At 44.6% G+C, this 13,951-nt stretch overlaps 4 protein-coding genes across 4 annotated transcripts; 2 read left to right on the top strand and 2 right to left on the bottom strand.

Annotated features, from left to right (window-relative positions):
• Positions 1-533: 533 nt before the first annotated feature.
• On the top strand, positions 534-4,064 carry LOC110183977 (uncharacterized). The gene is made up of 3 exons (XM_086831243.1): positions 534-1,649; positions 1,715-2,134; positions 2,200-4,064. Exons 1-3 carry the CDS (start codon positions 1,127-1,129, stop codon positions 3,459-3,461), a joined length of 2,205 nt encoding a protein of 734 aa, XP_086687369.1. The 5' UTR covers positions 534-1,126; the 3' UTR covers positions 3,462-4,064.
• On the bottom strand, positions 3,548-5,717 carry alpha4GT1 (alpha1,4-galactosyltransferase 1). The gene is made up of 3 exons (XM_020952331.2): positions 5,528-5,717; positions 4,895-5,465; positions 3,548-4,838 (listed from the first exon to the last, which is right to left on the bottom strand). Exons 2-3 carry the CDS (start codon positions 5,452-5,454, stop codon positions 4,256-4,258), a joined length of 1,143 nt encoding a protein of 380 aa, XP_020807990.2. The 5' UTR covers positions 5,455-5,465; positions 5,528-5,717; the 3' UTR covers positions 3,548-4,255.
• Positions 5,718-6,451: 734 nt separating this feature from the next.
• On the top strand, positions 6,452-9,743 carry Prp40 (pre-mRNA processing factor 40). Its single transcript, XM_020952328.2, has 6 exons — positions 6,452-6,997; positions 7,059-7,291; positions 7,349-8,397; positions 8,464-8,829; positions 8,891-8,971; positions 9,027-9,743. The coding sequence occupies exons 1-6, from the start codon at positions 6,588-6,590 to the stop codon at positions 9,321-9,323; spliced, it is 2,436 nt and encodes an 811-aa protein (XP_020807987.2). The 5' UTR covers positions 6,452-6,587; the 3' UTR covers positions 9,324-9,743.
• Positions 9,744-10,842: 1,099 nt separating this feature from the next.
• Sf3b2 (splicing factor 3b subunit 2) lies at positions 10,843-13,510 on the bottom strand. The gene is made up of 5 exons (XM_086831245.1): positions 13,401-13,510; positions 12,702-13,339; positions 11,673-12,642; positions 11,369-11,613; positions 10,843-11,307 (listed from the first exon to the last, which is right to left on the bottom strand). Exons 1-5 carry the CDS (start codon positions 13,422-13,424, stop codon positions 10,935-10,937), a joined length of 2,250 nt encoding a protein of 749 aa, XP_086687371.1. The 5' UTR covers positions 13,425-13,510; the 3' UTR covers positions 10,843-10,934.
• Between the last annotated feature and the right edge of the window lie 441 nt (positions 13,511-13,951).

Raw genomic sequence — 13,951 nt, forward strand, 5'->3', positions numbered from 1 at the left:
CGTTTTGGATACTCTCTCGCAGTGAGTATTTTAATTTTAATAGGAAACTTGGAAAGTTAATGATTTTGATTCATAAAATTATCATTTGGTGATTTTGTTTTTGGGAGTTTTTAGAGAAAAATGCATAAGACTAATGCAAAATATACTAATGTCAGGGATTGTTCCTATTACTGGATTTTATAATTATTATTGTTGCCCAATCACACATTATTAAATTTATACTTTTAGTGGCCAGTTTAAATAAATATAAATATCGTATCATATAAAGATCATATCAATTCTATAGGTTCGTTTATGAGATTGGTAATATTATACATTAAAAACTGTTTGTTTTCTATCTTAAAGTAGGATCCTTCTTTCTTACTGGCTTAAGTGGAACCTATAGTTCGTAAACTGTATATAAAATTCGTCTTTAAATATTTCATTTGTTCATTGTCCGTGGATGCCTCGGTTGCGCCTCAGAGATTCGAGGCGCGAACATGTGAGATTTAAATTTACTGCCATTAAATATGCAACCTTTACTTGGATTTTATTTTCATTTTATTTTATTCGTATTTTTGCTTGTGAGGATTGGCTCAAGCGGGATAAGAATCAGTTGGAGAGCGTGTGAAAAAATTGAGGAACAACTTAATGTGAGAGGGAATTGAGTTTAAATTCAAATAAAGGGATATAAATAAATAAAATATTAAATCATCAACTTAAAATTGCTAAAAGTATAGAAATAACTTAAGCTAAAGCTCAGAACAATTTATGAAAATATAATGGATAAAGGGGAATATTTTCCTTAATACTCTTTCATTTACAAAATGTGAGTTTGCTCTCAATACTTGACACACTTTGGGCTCCCCGCGAAGTCAGAGTCCCATCTAAATGGAACATTACACCGCCGAAAATAGCAAATAAGCGGAGATTATTGAAGAGAAACGACTGGGAAAAGCAGTTCCAGGCACAACCGCTAAGTCGGACTCTGACTCTGAGTAAGATCCAGCAGCATCCGCGCATCTCGGAAGATGGAGACGGGCGCACTTTTCATCCAACATCGCAGCGAAACGCACGCGCGAAAAAAATAATCGGAGTGCGCTGAAAACGACGAAGAAGTAGGAGTCGTCGCATCTGAACACATGGCATGGATGCGGACATGGACATGGAAGCCATAAAAATGCTGTCGTCGAGCCATGAATATGCCAACCAGTCCAACTCCGAATCCAAATGCGATGCAGCCGCACTATTACGACGCTGGATCGGAATAACCGACAAAAACATCAGGTTCAGTGCGAGGAGCGGGGCGAGAAAAAAGAAAGTTATTGGAGCCGGTTGCGGCAACCGTTCTACTGGCCATGTCCTCCACCTCCCACTATCCATCTCGCTCCTCGGTGCTCTTTGCATACTGATCTTCCAATTGAGCCTGACTCCATCAGTGCTCTGCGTGTCGCCGGCCAACGAGACAACGGCCTGGCCACCCATGCATCATTACGATATTTGGGACGATCACTTGGTGGATTCCGATGAACGGGAGGAGCCGTTGATTAGCAATGAGGCGTACTTTGAGCTGCAAACAGAAGCACAGCAGGATCTTGAGCTGGAAATGCACCATCATTCAGACATCACTGATGGAAGATGGAACCAAACAATCAGCAGACAAGGAAAAGGTAATTAGCAACTGAAAATCTTTATAATATAATAAATATAATACTTTACCCTTTTGCTACACCAGTGATTCACCTCTTCCCCGTGCCTGTGGATGGTGACTGTATGTCTGACGATGGTCGTCGGATGGGCAACTGCCTCAATGCCTACGAGTGTCGACAGAAGGATGGTCAAGCTCGAGGTGAATGCGCCATGGGATTCGGGGTCTGTTGCGTATTCCTAGCCAATTGCAATACCACCATCGCTAACAATATCACCTATATCGTGTCGCCGGGATTCCCCAGTTTTATGCCCAGCAATTTTACCGGCTGCCGTTTGCGGGTAAAGATGATGAGCGATGACATAAGTCAGGTGCGAATCGACTTTCATCACTTCACATTGGGTCAGCCCAATCGCAGAACTGGGGTCTGCGAGGGGGATGTCTTCAATATAGGCGGAGGACCCGGTGGAAATATCTCAATTTGTGGTCAGAACAGTGGACAGCATTGTAAGTTTTAGGATAAATCAAAAGATTTATAGAAATCTTTGATTATATTCCCTTTTATATTCCAGTATATTACGATGTCGGAGCTCGGGTCTCTCCACGACAATCCACGTTGTATGGGAGCCTTCGTCCTGTGGAAGGAACTAATAGCAGCTCTGCCAACGGCACCTTAACGGGGGGAGATCGCTTTGTGGACATTAATCTCAATCTATCCAATCGCTTTTTGCCGCTTCGAATATGGGAGATGAGCGTAACGCAGATACCATTCAGTCAACGAGCTCCTGCCGGTTGCCTGCAATATCATACCGGAACTGAGGGCGTCATGCAGACCTTTAACTATGCCGAAAATGGCCGACATTTGGCCAATCAGAATTATAGAATTTGTGTTCGCCAGGAACAGGACATGTGCTCGATCATGTACACGCCTTGTGATGAGCAATCCTTTCGGATTGGCGGTGGAGGACGGATGGTCACGCGAGCTGGAGAAGTTACAGCGGGAAATCAGGGAGCAGCTACCTCAGCTCCTGCACAGCTGGCTCAATCGGATGTTGCAAGCACGACGGCAACCTTGGTTAATGCAGCAATGACCTCAGCAGCACCCACGTCCAGTACACTGATGCAAATGCTGGCCAACATGGCCAACTCCACAACCTCCAGTTTGATGTCCATGATGTCGAGCAATGCCAGTTCAGTTGCAGCACCATCCAGCACCGCCGCCAGCACCAGCAGCAGCAGCAGCAGCAGCACGGCAGCAATGAGCACGACGACAACATCAACCACAGCAGCACCACTCCGTTCCAGTACAGCGGCTTCTACTTCCTCGGCAGCACCGTCATCCTCGCCGGCTAGCGACGACGTGGAGGGCTCAGGCGGTGAGGACGGAACAGCTGGCGATGATGACGACGATGGAGGCTTCCTATTCTTCAGAAGTCCACCCACAACCGAAGAGCCGGGCGTTTCGCGACGTCCACGTCCGGTGAGTGGTGGCTTCGATATCCTTGGCTTCATTCGCAATGCCTTCGATTTGCAGTTGCGCCGGCGACGACGACGTCAGGCTCGCCAGTTCTTTAGCACCTGTTCGGACAGGATAACGATGCCGTGCATCATTGAGGATTTCATTGGCACGGGTCTGGGTCCGCTGCCTGGCTGCGAGCCTGTCCATTGCGGTGCTCAATTCTGCTCCTCGGGTGCGTGGCCATGTCGCATCGAAAGCACAGTGACTCCATTCTACATAGGCGTTCATTTCGGCAACGGTCTGGGTGCTGGCAAGGCGAATGCCGAGGACAATGTTGGAGCCTGTCTGCGTTTCTCCCAAGTGCAGTGCATGTAGTAGTGCATCACATTCGTTTCGTTTTAGAAAATGGAGAGGGAAAAGAATTAAGAATTTATGCACATATTTAAATAATTTAAAATGTATTCTCTGTATCCAAATTATTTATTTATACACCAGCCTTATGGTAGTTTTAATGATTTTCGAAATGAGATTTTACAAAACATATCTGAGGGATGGATTATAAACTTAAAGTCTATATAAAGACTGTATTAGTATTCATTCACCCATGTGAGGCACCTATATATATATTTGTCAAAAAATACTTCGTTATATACATTTCTTTGATGATATCGGAAAGTTTCCCTTCAACTTATTCGAGCCTAACTAGGAATATATTTGGGAGTAGGACTCGCAACCCCTGGATAAAATCGCACGGGGGACAATCGGATTAATCTAAGATGTTATAACACTGATAGTAACCTTATGTTCATTTTGATCGTTTGCTAGATGAGATTATTTTTCTTTTGAACGTTTTGCTTTCCTTAGATGTTTATCTTATCGAATTAAATAAATCCAATCAGTTTGTATAAATGTGATGTTTTTGTGCAATCAGACGAAAGAAGAGTAAATAAAAGATACATTTGACTGAGTTGAGTTCAAGAACTCTGTGCTGTGTTATTGTGTGCGTTTTGTGTGAGCTGCTTATCGCTGGAATGCGAGAAATGCAAATAAAAGCAAACACGTATAGTTCAACAAAACTTAGTGTGCAACCTTATTAATAAAAGGCCGTTCCCAGGGCAATTATGATTCTTTGGTTATCAGCGGGTTAATACCACTGGACTATGGTTATATTAAAAATACTCGCCCGATGCCTTATAGGCCCGCGGACAATTCTGTTCGGCATACTTGGCGTAGGCGCTCTTCGTGCCTCGTTTTATCTTAAGCTTGCTCGAGTGCTTGTTCCACACGTGCACCACATACGAGTCCTTGGTGAGGGCCAGTGTCTGCGACAGCTTTTCGGGCTCGAAGAAGTCCCGCCACTGTTTCCATGGTACGGCATAGAAGGCATCACGCCCGAATACCTTAAAGCCCAGGCAACGCTTGTGATCCTCCTGCATCACTTCAATGTTCTTCGTGCCGCAGATTTTCTGGGCCACACGAGTTATCACTCCGGGTCCGTTGTTGCCCCAATCCTTACCGTCGAAATTCAGCTGAAAGTCGCGCAGGCACGATTCTGCGATTTCATGGCCAAAGCCCGTAGCCGCCAGGCTCATCACGCCCGCCGCCAAATGAGTATTGGACTCAGCCCCTGTATAATTGGGCGGCACCTCCTCCATGCTGCGTAGCACCACCACATCCATGTCTAGATAGAGACCGCCGTAGCGATATAGCGTGAGATAGCGCAGGAAATCCGAAATGTGCGAGAACAGATAGCTGGCAACGGGGAAATCGATGTAGCAATTATGTTTAGGAGTATTCTCCCAGCTCACCTTGACAGGAACAAGCTTCCGTCCTTAAGCCACTCCTCGATTGGTGTTCCGGCAGCGTAGCTCCAGGGATTCAGTCGTCGCAGATGTACATTACTGTAGCTTAGGATGGCTTCAACCAATGGCTGCGTATTACTATTGTTGTTCCTTCCGCCATTTGAGATTCTATATGTGGGACCGGCAAACAAGACAAAGATCTGGAAATTCGGATTATGCAACGCCGCGGACTCGATTGCGCAGGCCTGGCGGGCGGTGAGTTCCATTAGCTTGTACCGCCTGTTCTCAGTCTGCTGGCAGCTGGTCTCGTGAAAGAAAATGCTGCGACCGGGCACCGGCTTCGGCTCTGCCAGCAACACATCCTCCAGCAGACTGACATCCAAGTCTCCGCCCGGCGACTGGGTCGCCATTCCTTTTGTGTCCATGAAACATAGCTGGTTCTCGATTGTCCAGTGGTACGAAAGTATAATACCACCCATCAGCAATGCCATCAGGATTAACAACAGTAGGCGTAGTCTTCCATTGTGCAGAAAGCGCGCCACCAACATGGGCGCGCGCAGAATCATGGCGAGGCGATCTAAGATAAGACGAGGACAGATATGGCGATACAAACGCTTGCAATGTGCTTCAGTTGCTTACTGTTTTGCCGCAGTTACTCCATCATCGTTTTCTTTGTTGAAGCAAACTTCTTGCTGATAAGAACGCTTTTTCTCGCGGAAAAAATGTTTACCAGGCTTTGCAAAAACACAGACCACAACAATTGCTGAACAGTGTGACCAGGCCGCGCCACGGAAATCACGCCAGCCCAGTACCACAGGTACATCTTTATAAAAGCAAATATCTTGTATATGTCCAAATATATGTAGTTATTAGTTACAAAGCTAAATATTCAGATTTTTCTCAAAATTTAACCAATCAACATATTAATACAAATATATATATAAAAAATTATTAATTGTACCTATACATTATATTTATAGTTTTACAGTTACATTTCGTCTACAAGTACCTTTCGCGAATATATATATATTCTTTCTCTTCGTTTATTGATCGTTCCTATGACAGCTATATAATTTAATTTTCCGATTTAGCCGTCTGACTTATGAACCCATGAAAAAAATGCAATAAATGTAATGTTTTATTCAGACAGCTTTAAAACTATGAGAATAGTTTGCGCAGAAACGGACATACGAATATGTCTAAATCGACTCGGCTATTCAGGCTGATCAAGAATATATATACTTTATTAAGATTTCGTCAACAACATCCTGCAAAAGTATTACATTTTCACTCGATGCTGAAGAGGTGAATTGAAGTTTCTTTTAAAATATAATTAGTTCTTAATCAAATACTGCACTCGTATTTAGTATGTAATAAACTTGTCAATTATTGACTAAAAATATGTTTTTTTTAATGAAAAAATGATATATTTACTAATAATAACAAAAATAATGTACAGATAACTAGTTCATATAGTTCGCAAGAGGTGGGCAGCCCCATCCATGAGAATTCGCAGAAGGCGGCAGCCCTACACCAAAATGCGGCCCATCTATGCGTATTTGAGCAACGGTCACACTGGCCCAAAAGCGGCATTGAGAATTTTCCGACTTTTTTCAATTTTCGTGTATTGGCCGGCGCCCGCAACGACCGGTAGACATAGCCACGCTTTCACCCCTTAACCATATAGCAAAATAGTGAAATGAATGTTCCTCCTAGCGTTGGCAATGGAGGAGCGCCGCCGGGCGCCAGGGGCATCGGATACACGCCGCCGACTGCCATAGTGCCACAGTTTCCGCCGCCCGGATTTGCAGCCCCGCCCCCGCCAGAGTTGGCGGCAGCGTTTGGTGTGATGGCTTCCAACACGGAGTGGACGGAGCACAAGGCGCCGGACGGAAGGCCTTACTACTACAACCAGACCACGAAGCAGAGCTCATGGGAGAAGCCCGAGGCCCTGATGACGCCCGCCGAACTGCTGCATAACCAGTGCCCCTGGAAGGAGTACCGCTCGGACACGGGAAAGGTCTACTACCACAACGTGGCCACCAAGGAGACCTGTTGGGAGCCTCCGCCGGAGTACGTGGACATGAAGGCCAAGGCGAAGGCGGAAGAGTAAGTGAATCACGTGAAAAGGGTTGAAATAATAATCAAAATTACCTTATCTGTATTGCAGAGCGGCTGCTGCCGCCAAAGCCGTGGCGGCCATGACCTCCTCCAGCTTGGCGGGAATGGTTCCACACGTTGCTCTGGCCAATATTCTTCCAGCCGCGTTGCCCGCAGCCCCCAGGATACCCACACCCGAGATTCACTCGCCCCTGACGCCGAGCAGCAACGAGAACTCATCGTCTGCCATGGACCAGGCAATGGCGGCCACTTTAGCAGCTATCGAGGTCCCCCAACAGAATGGTAAGTACAGCTCTTATCCTGCTTTCACTACCACTAACACCCAACTTTTGTTTTTAGCCAAGAAGGAAGAGAAGGCGGATAGCAATGTAGTGTTCAAGGATAAGCGAGAGGCAATCGAGGCGTTCAAGGAGCTCTTGAGGGATCGCAATGTGCCCTCGAACTCCAACTGGGATCAGTGTGTAAAGATCATATCAAAGGACCCCCGCTATGCTGCCTTCAAAAACCTGAACGAACGCAAGCAGACCTTCAATGCCTACAAGACGCAGAAGCTGAAGGACGAACGGGAGGAGTCCCGTCTGAAAGCCAAGAAGGCGAAGGAGGACCTAGAGCAGTTTCTTATGTCCAGCGATAAGATGAACTCGCAAATGAAATATTTTCGGTGCGAAGAAGTGTTTGCCGGGACTCGGGCATGGACGGTTGTGCCGGAGGCGGATCGGCGGGATATATACGAGGATTGTATATTTAATTTAGCGAAACGCGAGAAGGAGGAGGCGCGGCTGTTAAAAAAACGGAACATGAAGGTACTCGGTGAGCTGCTAGAGTCAATGACGTCGATCAATCATGCAACTACCTGGTCAGAAGCTCAGGTCATGCTACTGGACAACGCTGCCTTCAAGAACGACGTTACCCTGCTGGGGATGGACAAGGAGGATGCGCTCATTGTATTCGAGGAGCACATACGCACCCTGGAGAAGGAGGAGGACGAGGAACGCGAGCGGGAAAAGAAGCGGATGAAGCGACAGCAGCGTAAGAACAGGGACTCATTTCTAGCGCTCCTGGACTCACTTCACGAAGAGGGCAAGCTTACCTCCATGTCCCTGTGGGTAGAGCTGTATCCCATCATATCCGCAGACCTTAGATTCTCCGCTATGCTTGGTCAGAGCGGGTCTACGCCCCTGGATCTATTCAAGTTCTATGTGGAAAACTTGAAGGCTCGATTTCATGACGAAAAGAAAATTATACGAGAGATTCTTAAGGAAAAAACATTTGTGGTTCAAGCAAAGACCTCATTCGAGGACTTTGCGACGGTTGTGTGTGAGGATAAGCGGTCGGCCAGCCTGGATGCGGGCAACGTTAAGCTCACATACAATTCCCTGCTCGATAAGGTAATTATTTAAAGATAATTCTTAATCCATAAATTCCTTATATGCTCTAATAAAATATCTTTCCAGGCGGAAGCCATTGAAAAGGAACGCATGAAGGAAGAGGTGCGTAGGTTACGAAAACTAGAGAATGAGATCAAGAACGAGTGGCTAGAGGCCAACGTTTCGGTTGCCGAACCGTATGACAGTGCCAAGAAGCTAGTGGAGCACCTGGAGGCGTTTGCGGTATACGAAAAGGAAATTGGTGTGGAGAAGATTTGGGAAGACTTTATCAAAGAGAGCGAGGATGCGTGCAGTCATCATCACTCGCGATCACGGAAATCGAAGAAAAACAAGAAGCACAAGAAACGTTTAAGGTCCACGTCTCGATCAGACATTGAAAACGAGCTGGTTGAAGGTCTAAAGTCAAAGCGAAGACGCTCCAAGTCGCGATCGGTAAGAGAACCAATCCAAACTCTTACTTTTAACTTAAACTAATCGTGTTTCTTGTTTACAGCATTCCCTTAGCTCGATTGGCAGCATCGATAGCGAAAAACTGCTCAAGAAGAAAAAGAAGCGCAAGAACAAACTGCGAGGCGTATGTAGCAAGCATTCATTTACAATAAGAGATCTAACATTGATTTTCATTTCAGTCCTCCTGCGAGTCGGATATTGCTGGCAATCTAACACCCGGCACACAGGCACTCTTGCAAAACGACTCCAACTCTCACTCGCCGGCCAAGAAGAAGAAGAAGGAGAAGCGAGCCAAGAAGGATAAGGAAGGCAAGCGGCATAACCGGCACAGCAATCGTTCCGCCACGCCCCTCAGTCCCGCGCAGTCCATCGAATCGGCCGGTTCACGCAATGAAGAGCTAACGTTAAGCGACGACGAGCTGGAATCAAAGCGAGCTTCGCTGCTGGCCCAACTGAGCGAGCAGCTAGACGAGTGACCAAGCGGGCGGCAGGCGTTGAGCCTCAGCCGACATAGACAGCGTGTGGTGCCCTCGAGGTCCAGCTAAAAGTGGAAAGCCAGCAGAGGCAGCAGCAGCCGCAGCAGGCCATCGACTCAGTAGCCCCGAAAGTTCACTGCTTAGCCACTTCGCCTAGCCATTTTAAGATCCAGCCCTGGCCTAGCACAAGCCGCGCAGCAAAACTCTAATGTAATTTCTTAGTTGCTATAAGTTCGATTGTGTAAATGAGAATTAAAGCTTAAAAGTCAGTTTTAAATTATAAAAAAAGAAACAAGATTTTGAGTCTCTGCAGTATAATAAATGAAAAAGAATTTAAGTACACCCAGATTTGTATCTATTAATCCATTCCCATATTCAATGGGATCCTAAATATATAACTAAGTGTTAAGTAAAACAAAATCTGTGTTTCACTCAATGAATAGTCAGATTTAACATCGAAAATAAACCAAAATTCACTCGTAATTATAGGGTGTACATATAAGAAAAACTCAGATATAATGTATTGACGAAAATGTGGAAAATATTTCGTCGTTGATATACAAAAACTTTAAACATAGAAATATATTAAAATTAACATTAAAGTATCGCAACATATATTAAAAAAAAAATATATATATTTTATTAATTTTAAGGATTTATGTCAATAGAAAAATTCTGATATGCTATATGGCAAAAACCGGAAGGGAATCTAACTTCGGCATGCCGAAGTTTTTGTATTTCTAATTTAATTTTTGAACTTTGCAATTAGATCATTAAGAATTGATTCAATTTGGTAAAAATCAGGAAATAAAGTTTATGAATATATAATTAGTCGGTTTCGATCAAATCTCAAAATGTTTTACAAATCGTATAAAATAACTAGGTCTCAGGTTAAAATATATAATTTAATAAAAAATGAAATGGCAATATTGTGAAAAATAATGTAATTACGGCTAGTTATATATTTTTCTCTACATTTACCGAACGCTTCTATAACAGCTATATGATGTAGTATCTGATTTTATAAATTTAAAGAAATTTAAATTGCAGATTTGTTAACCTTATAAAAACTAGCAAAGGAAAGCTTTCCGAATTAATATTTATGGATTTTTGACTAAGTTGAGATCGATTGAGGATCCAGCCTGCTGGTCCAATTTAAACTGCAAGGGTATACGAACTTCGGCTATCCGGAAGTTAACTTTCTTGTTTTTCTTATTTTCCGATTATTCATATGGCACCTATGTATATGACTCAAATGATAGGGTTAAAATTATTGCGCTTAGGGACATATCGAAAATATTACAACTTATATCTATAAATTATCCCATTTAATTTAATATTGATGATAGAAAATTTAATTTTGGATATTTAATTAACCAGCTTTTTTCAAATTATTTTGGTTCAATTTATGAAGAAAAATATAGTTATATCGCTCGTATATCGTCTTCACGTCTAATAACGATACAGAAGGTTCATAGATGCTTTTATGTTTTTGTTCTGATAAAAAAACGAATTCAGATATGATTTTTTACTATGTTTAATGACATTTCGACTTAAATTTGTCCGCCAAACGCACAATATTGGAACATCAGTTTCTTTGTTGACGTAAAACTAAAACTTGAACTCCTTGTATTTCTTTGTGGTCTTGGCTGGATCCGTTTGTTGGCGCTTTCGCTTAGATTTTTGTCGTGCCACATGTTCGGCCAACATGTCGGAAAGATCTTCCTTTTGCAGGTGATTCTGCTGTTCCCGCATCTGCTGCTCATAACGCTGGGCCATAGCATCATTATCCATATCCAATTCGCTGGGATCTAGGGCCAGTTCCACAATACCCTCACGATCTGTGGTGGATCGAACTGGTGGCTGCTTGTTGGCTCCACCACCGCCGCTGACATCATACACATGCGTAGAGCCCATCATGGAGGCTCCTATGCGGTCCGTCCGCTTCTCAGGCAGAACTTGGTACAGGACTGGAGTTTCATTGCTTAAGGGAGATAATACATCGATTAAATGGGTTAATATTATGGAGATTCAGATCGACTTACTCCTCCATCTCGGCTTCGATTTTCTTTTTACGTAGTTCAATGTTCTCGGGTGTTTCCATACCAGCAGGTACGCTGGTGAGTCCTGAGGGCGTAACAAGGCCTTCGACTGGCGTGACCAAGCCGGTCTCATCCTGCTGATCGCCTAAGTCCTCGCCGTCCTCCTCCTCCTCTTCAGAAGACTCTTCAGACTCTGATTCCAGTTCGCCCCATTGGTTGCGCTCGATGTCAGCTTCATCGATGCCATTCTGGAAATAATTTTCCAAATTTTATATTCATTGTCACGTCATGAGATACTGATACTTACATCCAAATCCAATATGTTGGTGCCGAATACATCTCCATACAGCGGCTTTCCATTCTCATCCACAGGCGGCTTGCCCCAGCCACCAGCATGATAACCGAACGATGTGCCTTCCGGAATGGGTGCATTCAAGCCAGGGATTTTCAAATTCGGATATGAAGGCGGCGGCCCGTAACGCTGCTGGGCAATCAGCCACGGTGGCGGAATCTTATGCGAGTTGGGACCCACAGGCATGCCGAGGGCGATCCGCAACTCTTCGGAAAGATCTCCAGGTTTCTTTTCCTTGAGGCGGGTCTCGAACTCCTTGCCCTCGTAGTAGAGATCACCGTGAATGGTCATGCGCGGCTTGGTCTGCCACTTAAAGAAGGCATCGTGAAGTTTTTGGTAGTCAATATCGATCTTGCCCATCTTTGGACGGACACGTTCACGCATCTTGGCCTTGAGGGTCTTGGCATCTTCGCGTTCTTGCAATGACTCACGCATCTCCATGATTCCAGTTTTCTTGATGAAAGCCGGTAAATCGAAGGGTGGTTTCTCGATGCCTCTCTTGCCCTGCAGATATTTGCGCTTGAAGCACCAATGCCGGGGCACTTGCACTGTATTCCTATAGGCCTTCAGTTGGACGAGCAACTTGGGATCCCGTGCCGTTACATCATGCATTTCAACGACATCGGGTCGCGAGACCAACTGCTTCAACTCCGCCACACTCAGACGAGTTAGTTTCTTAAGTTTTCTCTTTGACAGCTTCTCCTTGTCATCCTTGTGTTCATCGTCGTCGTCGCCGTCATCATCCTCGTCGTCGTTGAGTTTGTCAGCGGCTTTTTTGTCCTTTGCCTGTGCATCCGAGTCCAGGGAAGATTTATCTTTTTCCGCAGGCTTTGGTTTGTTCTCCAGCTTAAAGATTTCAAACACGCGGTAGAATTGCCGGTACATGGGTGCCAGATCGGCAATGGTGATCTTTTCAGGCACATATCTGCGCGAGGATAGTAAAATATGAGTATTTAAAAGGGTTGATCTAATTGTAGAACTTACTCTATGGTCACATCATCGTCGCCAGCCTCCGCCGCCTTTTTGTCCTTTTCCTTCTCGTCGTGGCGTTCCTTCTTTTTCTTGCTGCGACTGTCTTTGTGCTTGTCCTTCCCCTTCTCCGCCGGTTGTTCATCTTCGCTGCCTGCGGCCTTGGCCTCTTCGTTCTGCTGATCCGCTGCCTCTTGCTCATCCGCTTGTTGGGCCAACTGCTGCTGTCGCTCGTACTCCAGCTGTTGTCGCACCTTCTTGTTCTGCTTCTTGCGCTTCTTCTTCTTTTTGTTCTTTTCCGCCTTGCTTTGCTTTCCAGACTTTTCCCGACCACCGCCATTCACGTGGTTCTCCGCATCATCATCGCTGTCTTCACCCACATCGGCATCCTCGCCATCCTGCGTGGCGCCTCCGCCGCTGCCGCCCTGCGAATCACCGTCAATTATGAACTCGGCTGCGCGTTGATCTTTAAGTGCCAGTACGTCCTCCAGGGCCTTGGGGAGCACCAGTTCAGCGGCGGATTTCTCAGCATCCCCACTGCTGTCTTCGGCGGCCTCGCTGGGGGTGCTTCCATTCCCATTCCCATTGGCCGCCGCCGCCGCCGCATTTTCGGACTGCTGCTGGTCGAACCGTATGGACATCAGCGGGGTGGGCTGACCGCCCAGGAAAGAGGGACATTTAACGAAGGAAGCACAGGTTGTGTAATTAACTCACCTCAGTGTTTAGCTGGTCCGCCATAATTAGAAATACAATTTATAAACGAAAAACCACTGCGAAAACATTGATTAGTGCTGGCACTATCGATAAAAAAAATCGATATTATAAATTTTGTTAGTATTTTTTTCATTCATTTCACTTCATTTAAGATAATTAGCAAACATCAAACGACGTATAATTTGTTTGTTTCAAACGTTAGTTATAATAATAATGAATGATCTTCGTTCGTTTCAATAAATAAATAAAAATATATGTTTTTAAAACAAAATATTTCTTATTAAGGGTGGTTGAAATCATATTTTTAATTTAATATCATGTGCTCATATTACAGTATACAGTATACTCTCTTTAATATTTCAATTCTCCAGCATTTTTCAGTCAGGTGCTCTCAGTTTTTTAAACTACCCGCACTTAAATCGATCACATTTCTAGCGTTTTTATTTCAGAGTGTATGTTAAATTTGATACAATTCTGGGAATCCCCCAAAAGTATTAAAGTAAACTAAGTCATCAGCTGACTTGTTATAAACAAAGTTAAAAACTTTATCA

Source organism: Drosophila serrata, unplaced genomic scaffold (genome assembly GCF_035046125.1).
Source record: "Drosophila serrata isolate PLE 108 unplaced genomic scaffold, ASM3504612v1 contig_240, whole genome shotgun sequence".
In the NCBI taxonomy this organism is placed as follows: Eukaryota; Metazoa; Arthropoda; class Insecta; order Diptera; family Drosophilidae; genus Drosophila; species Drosophila serrata.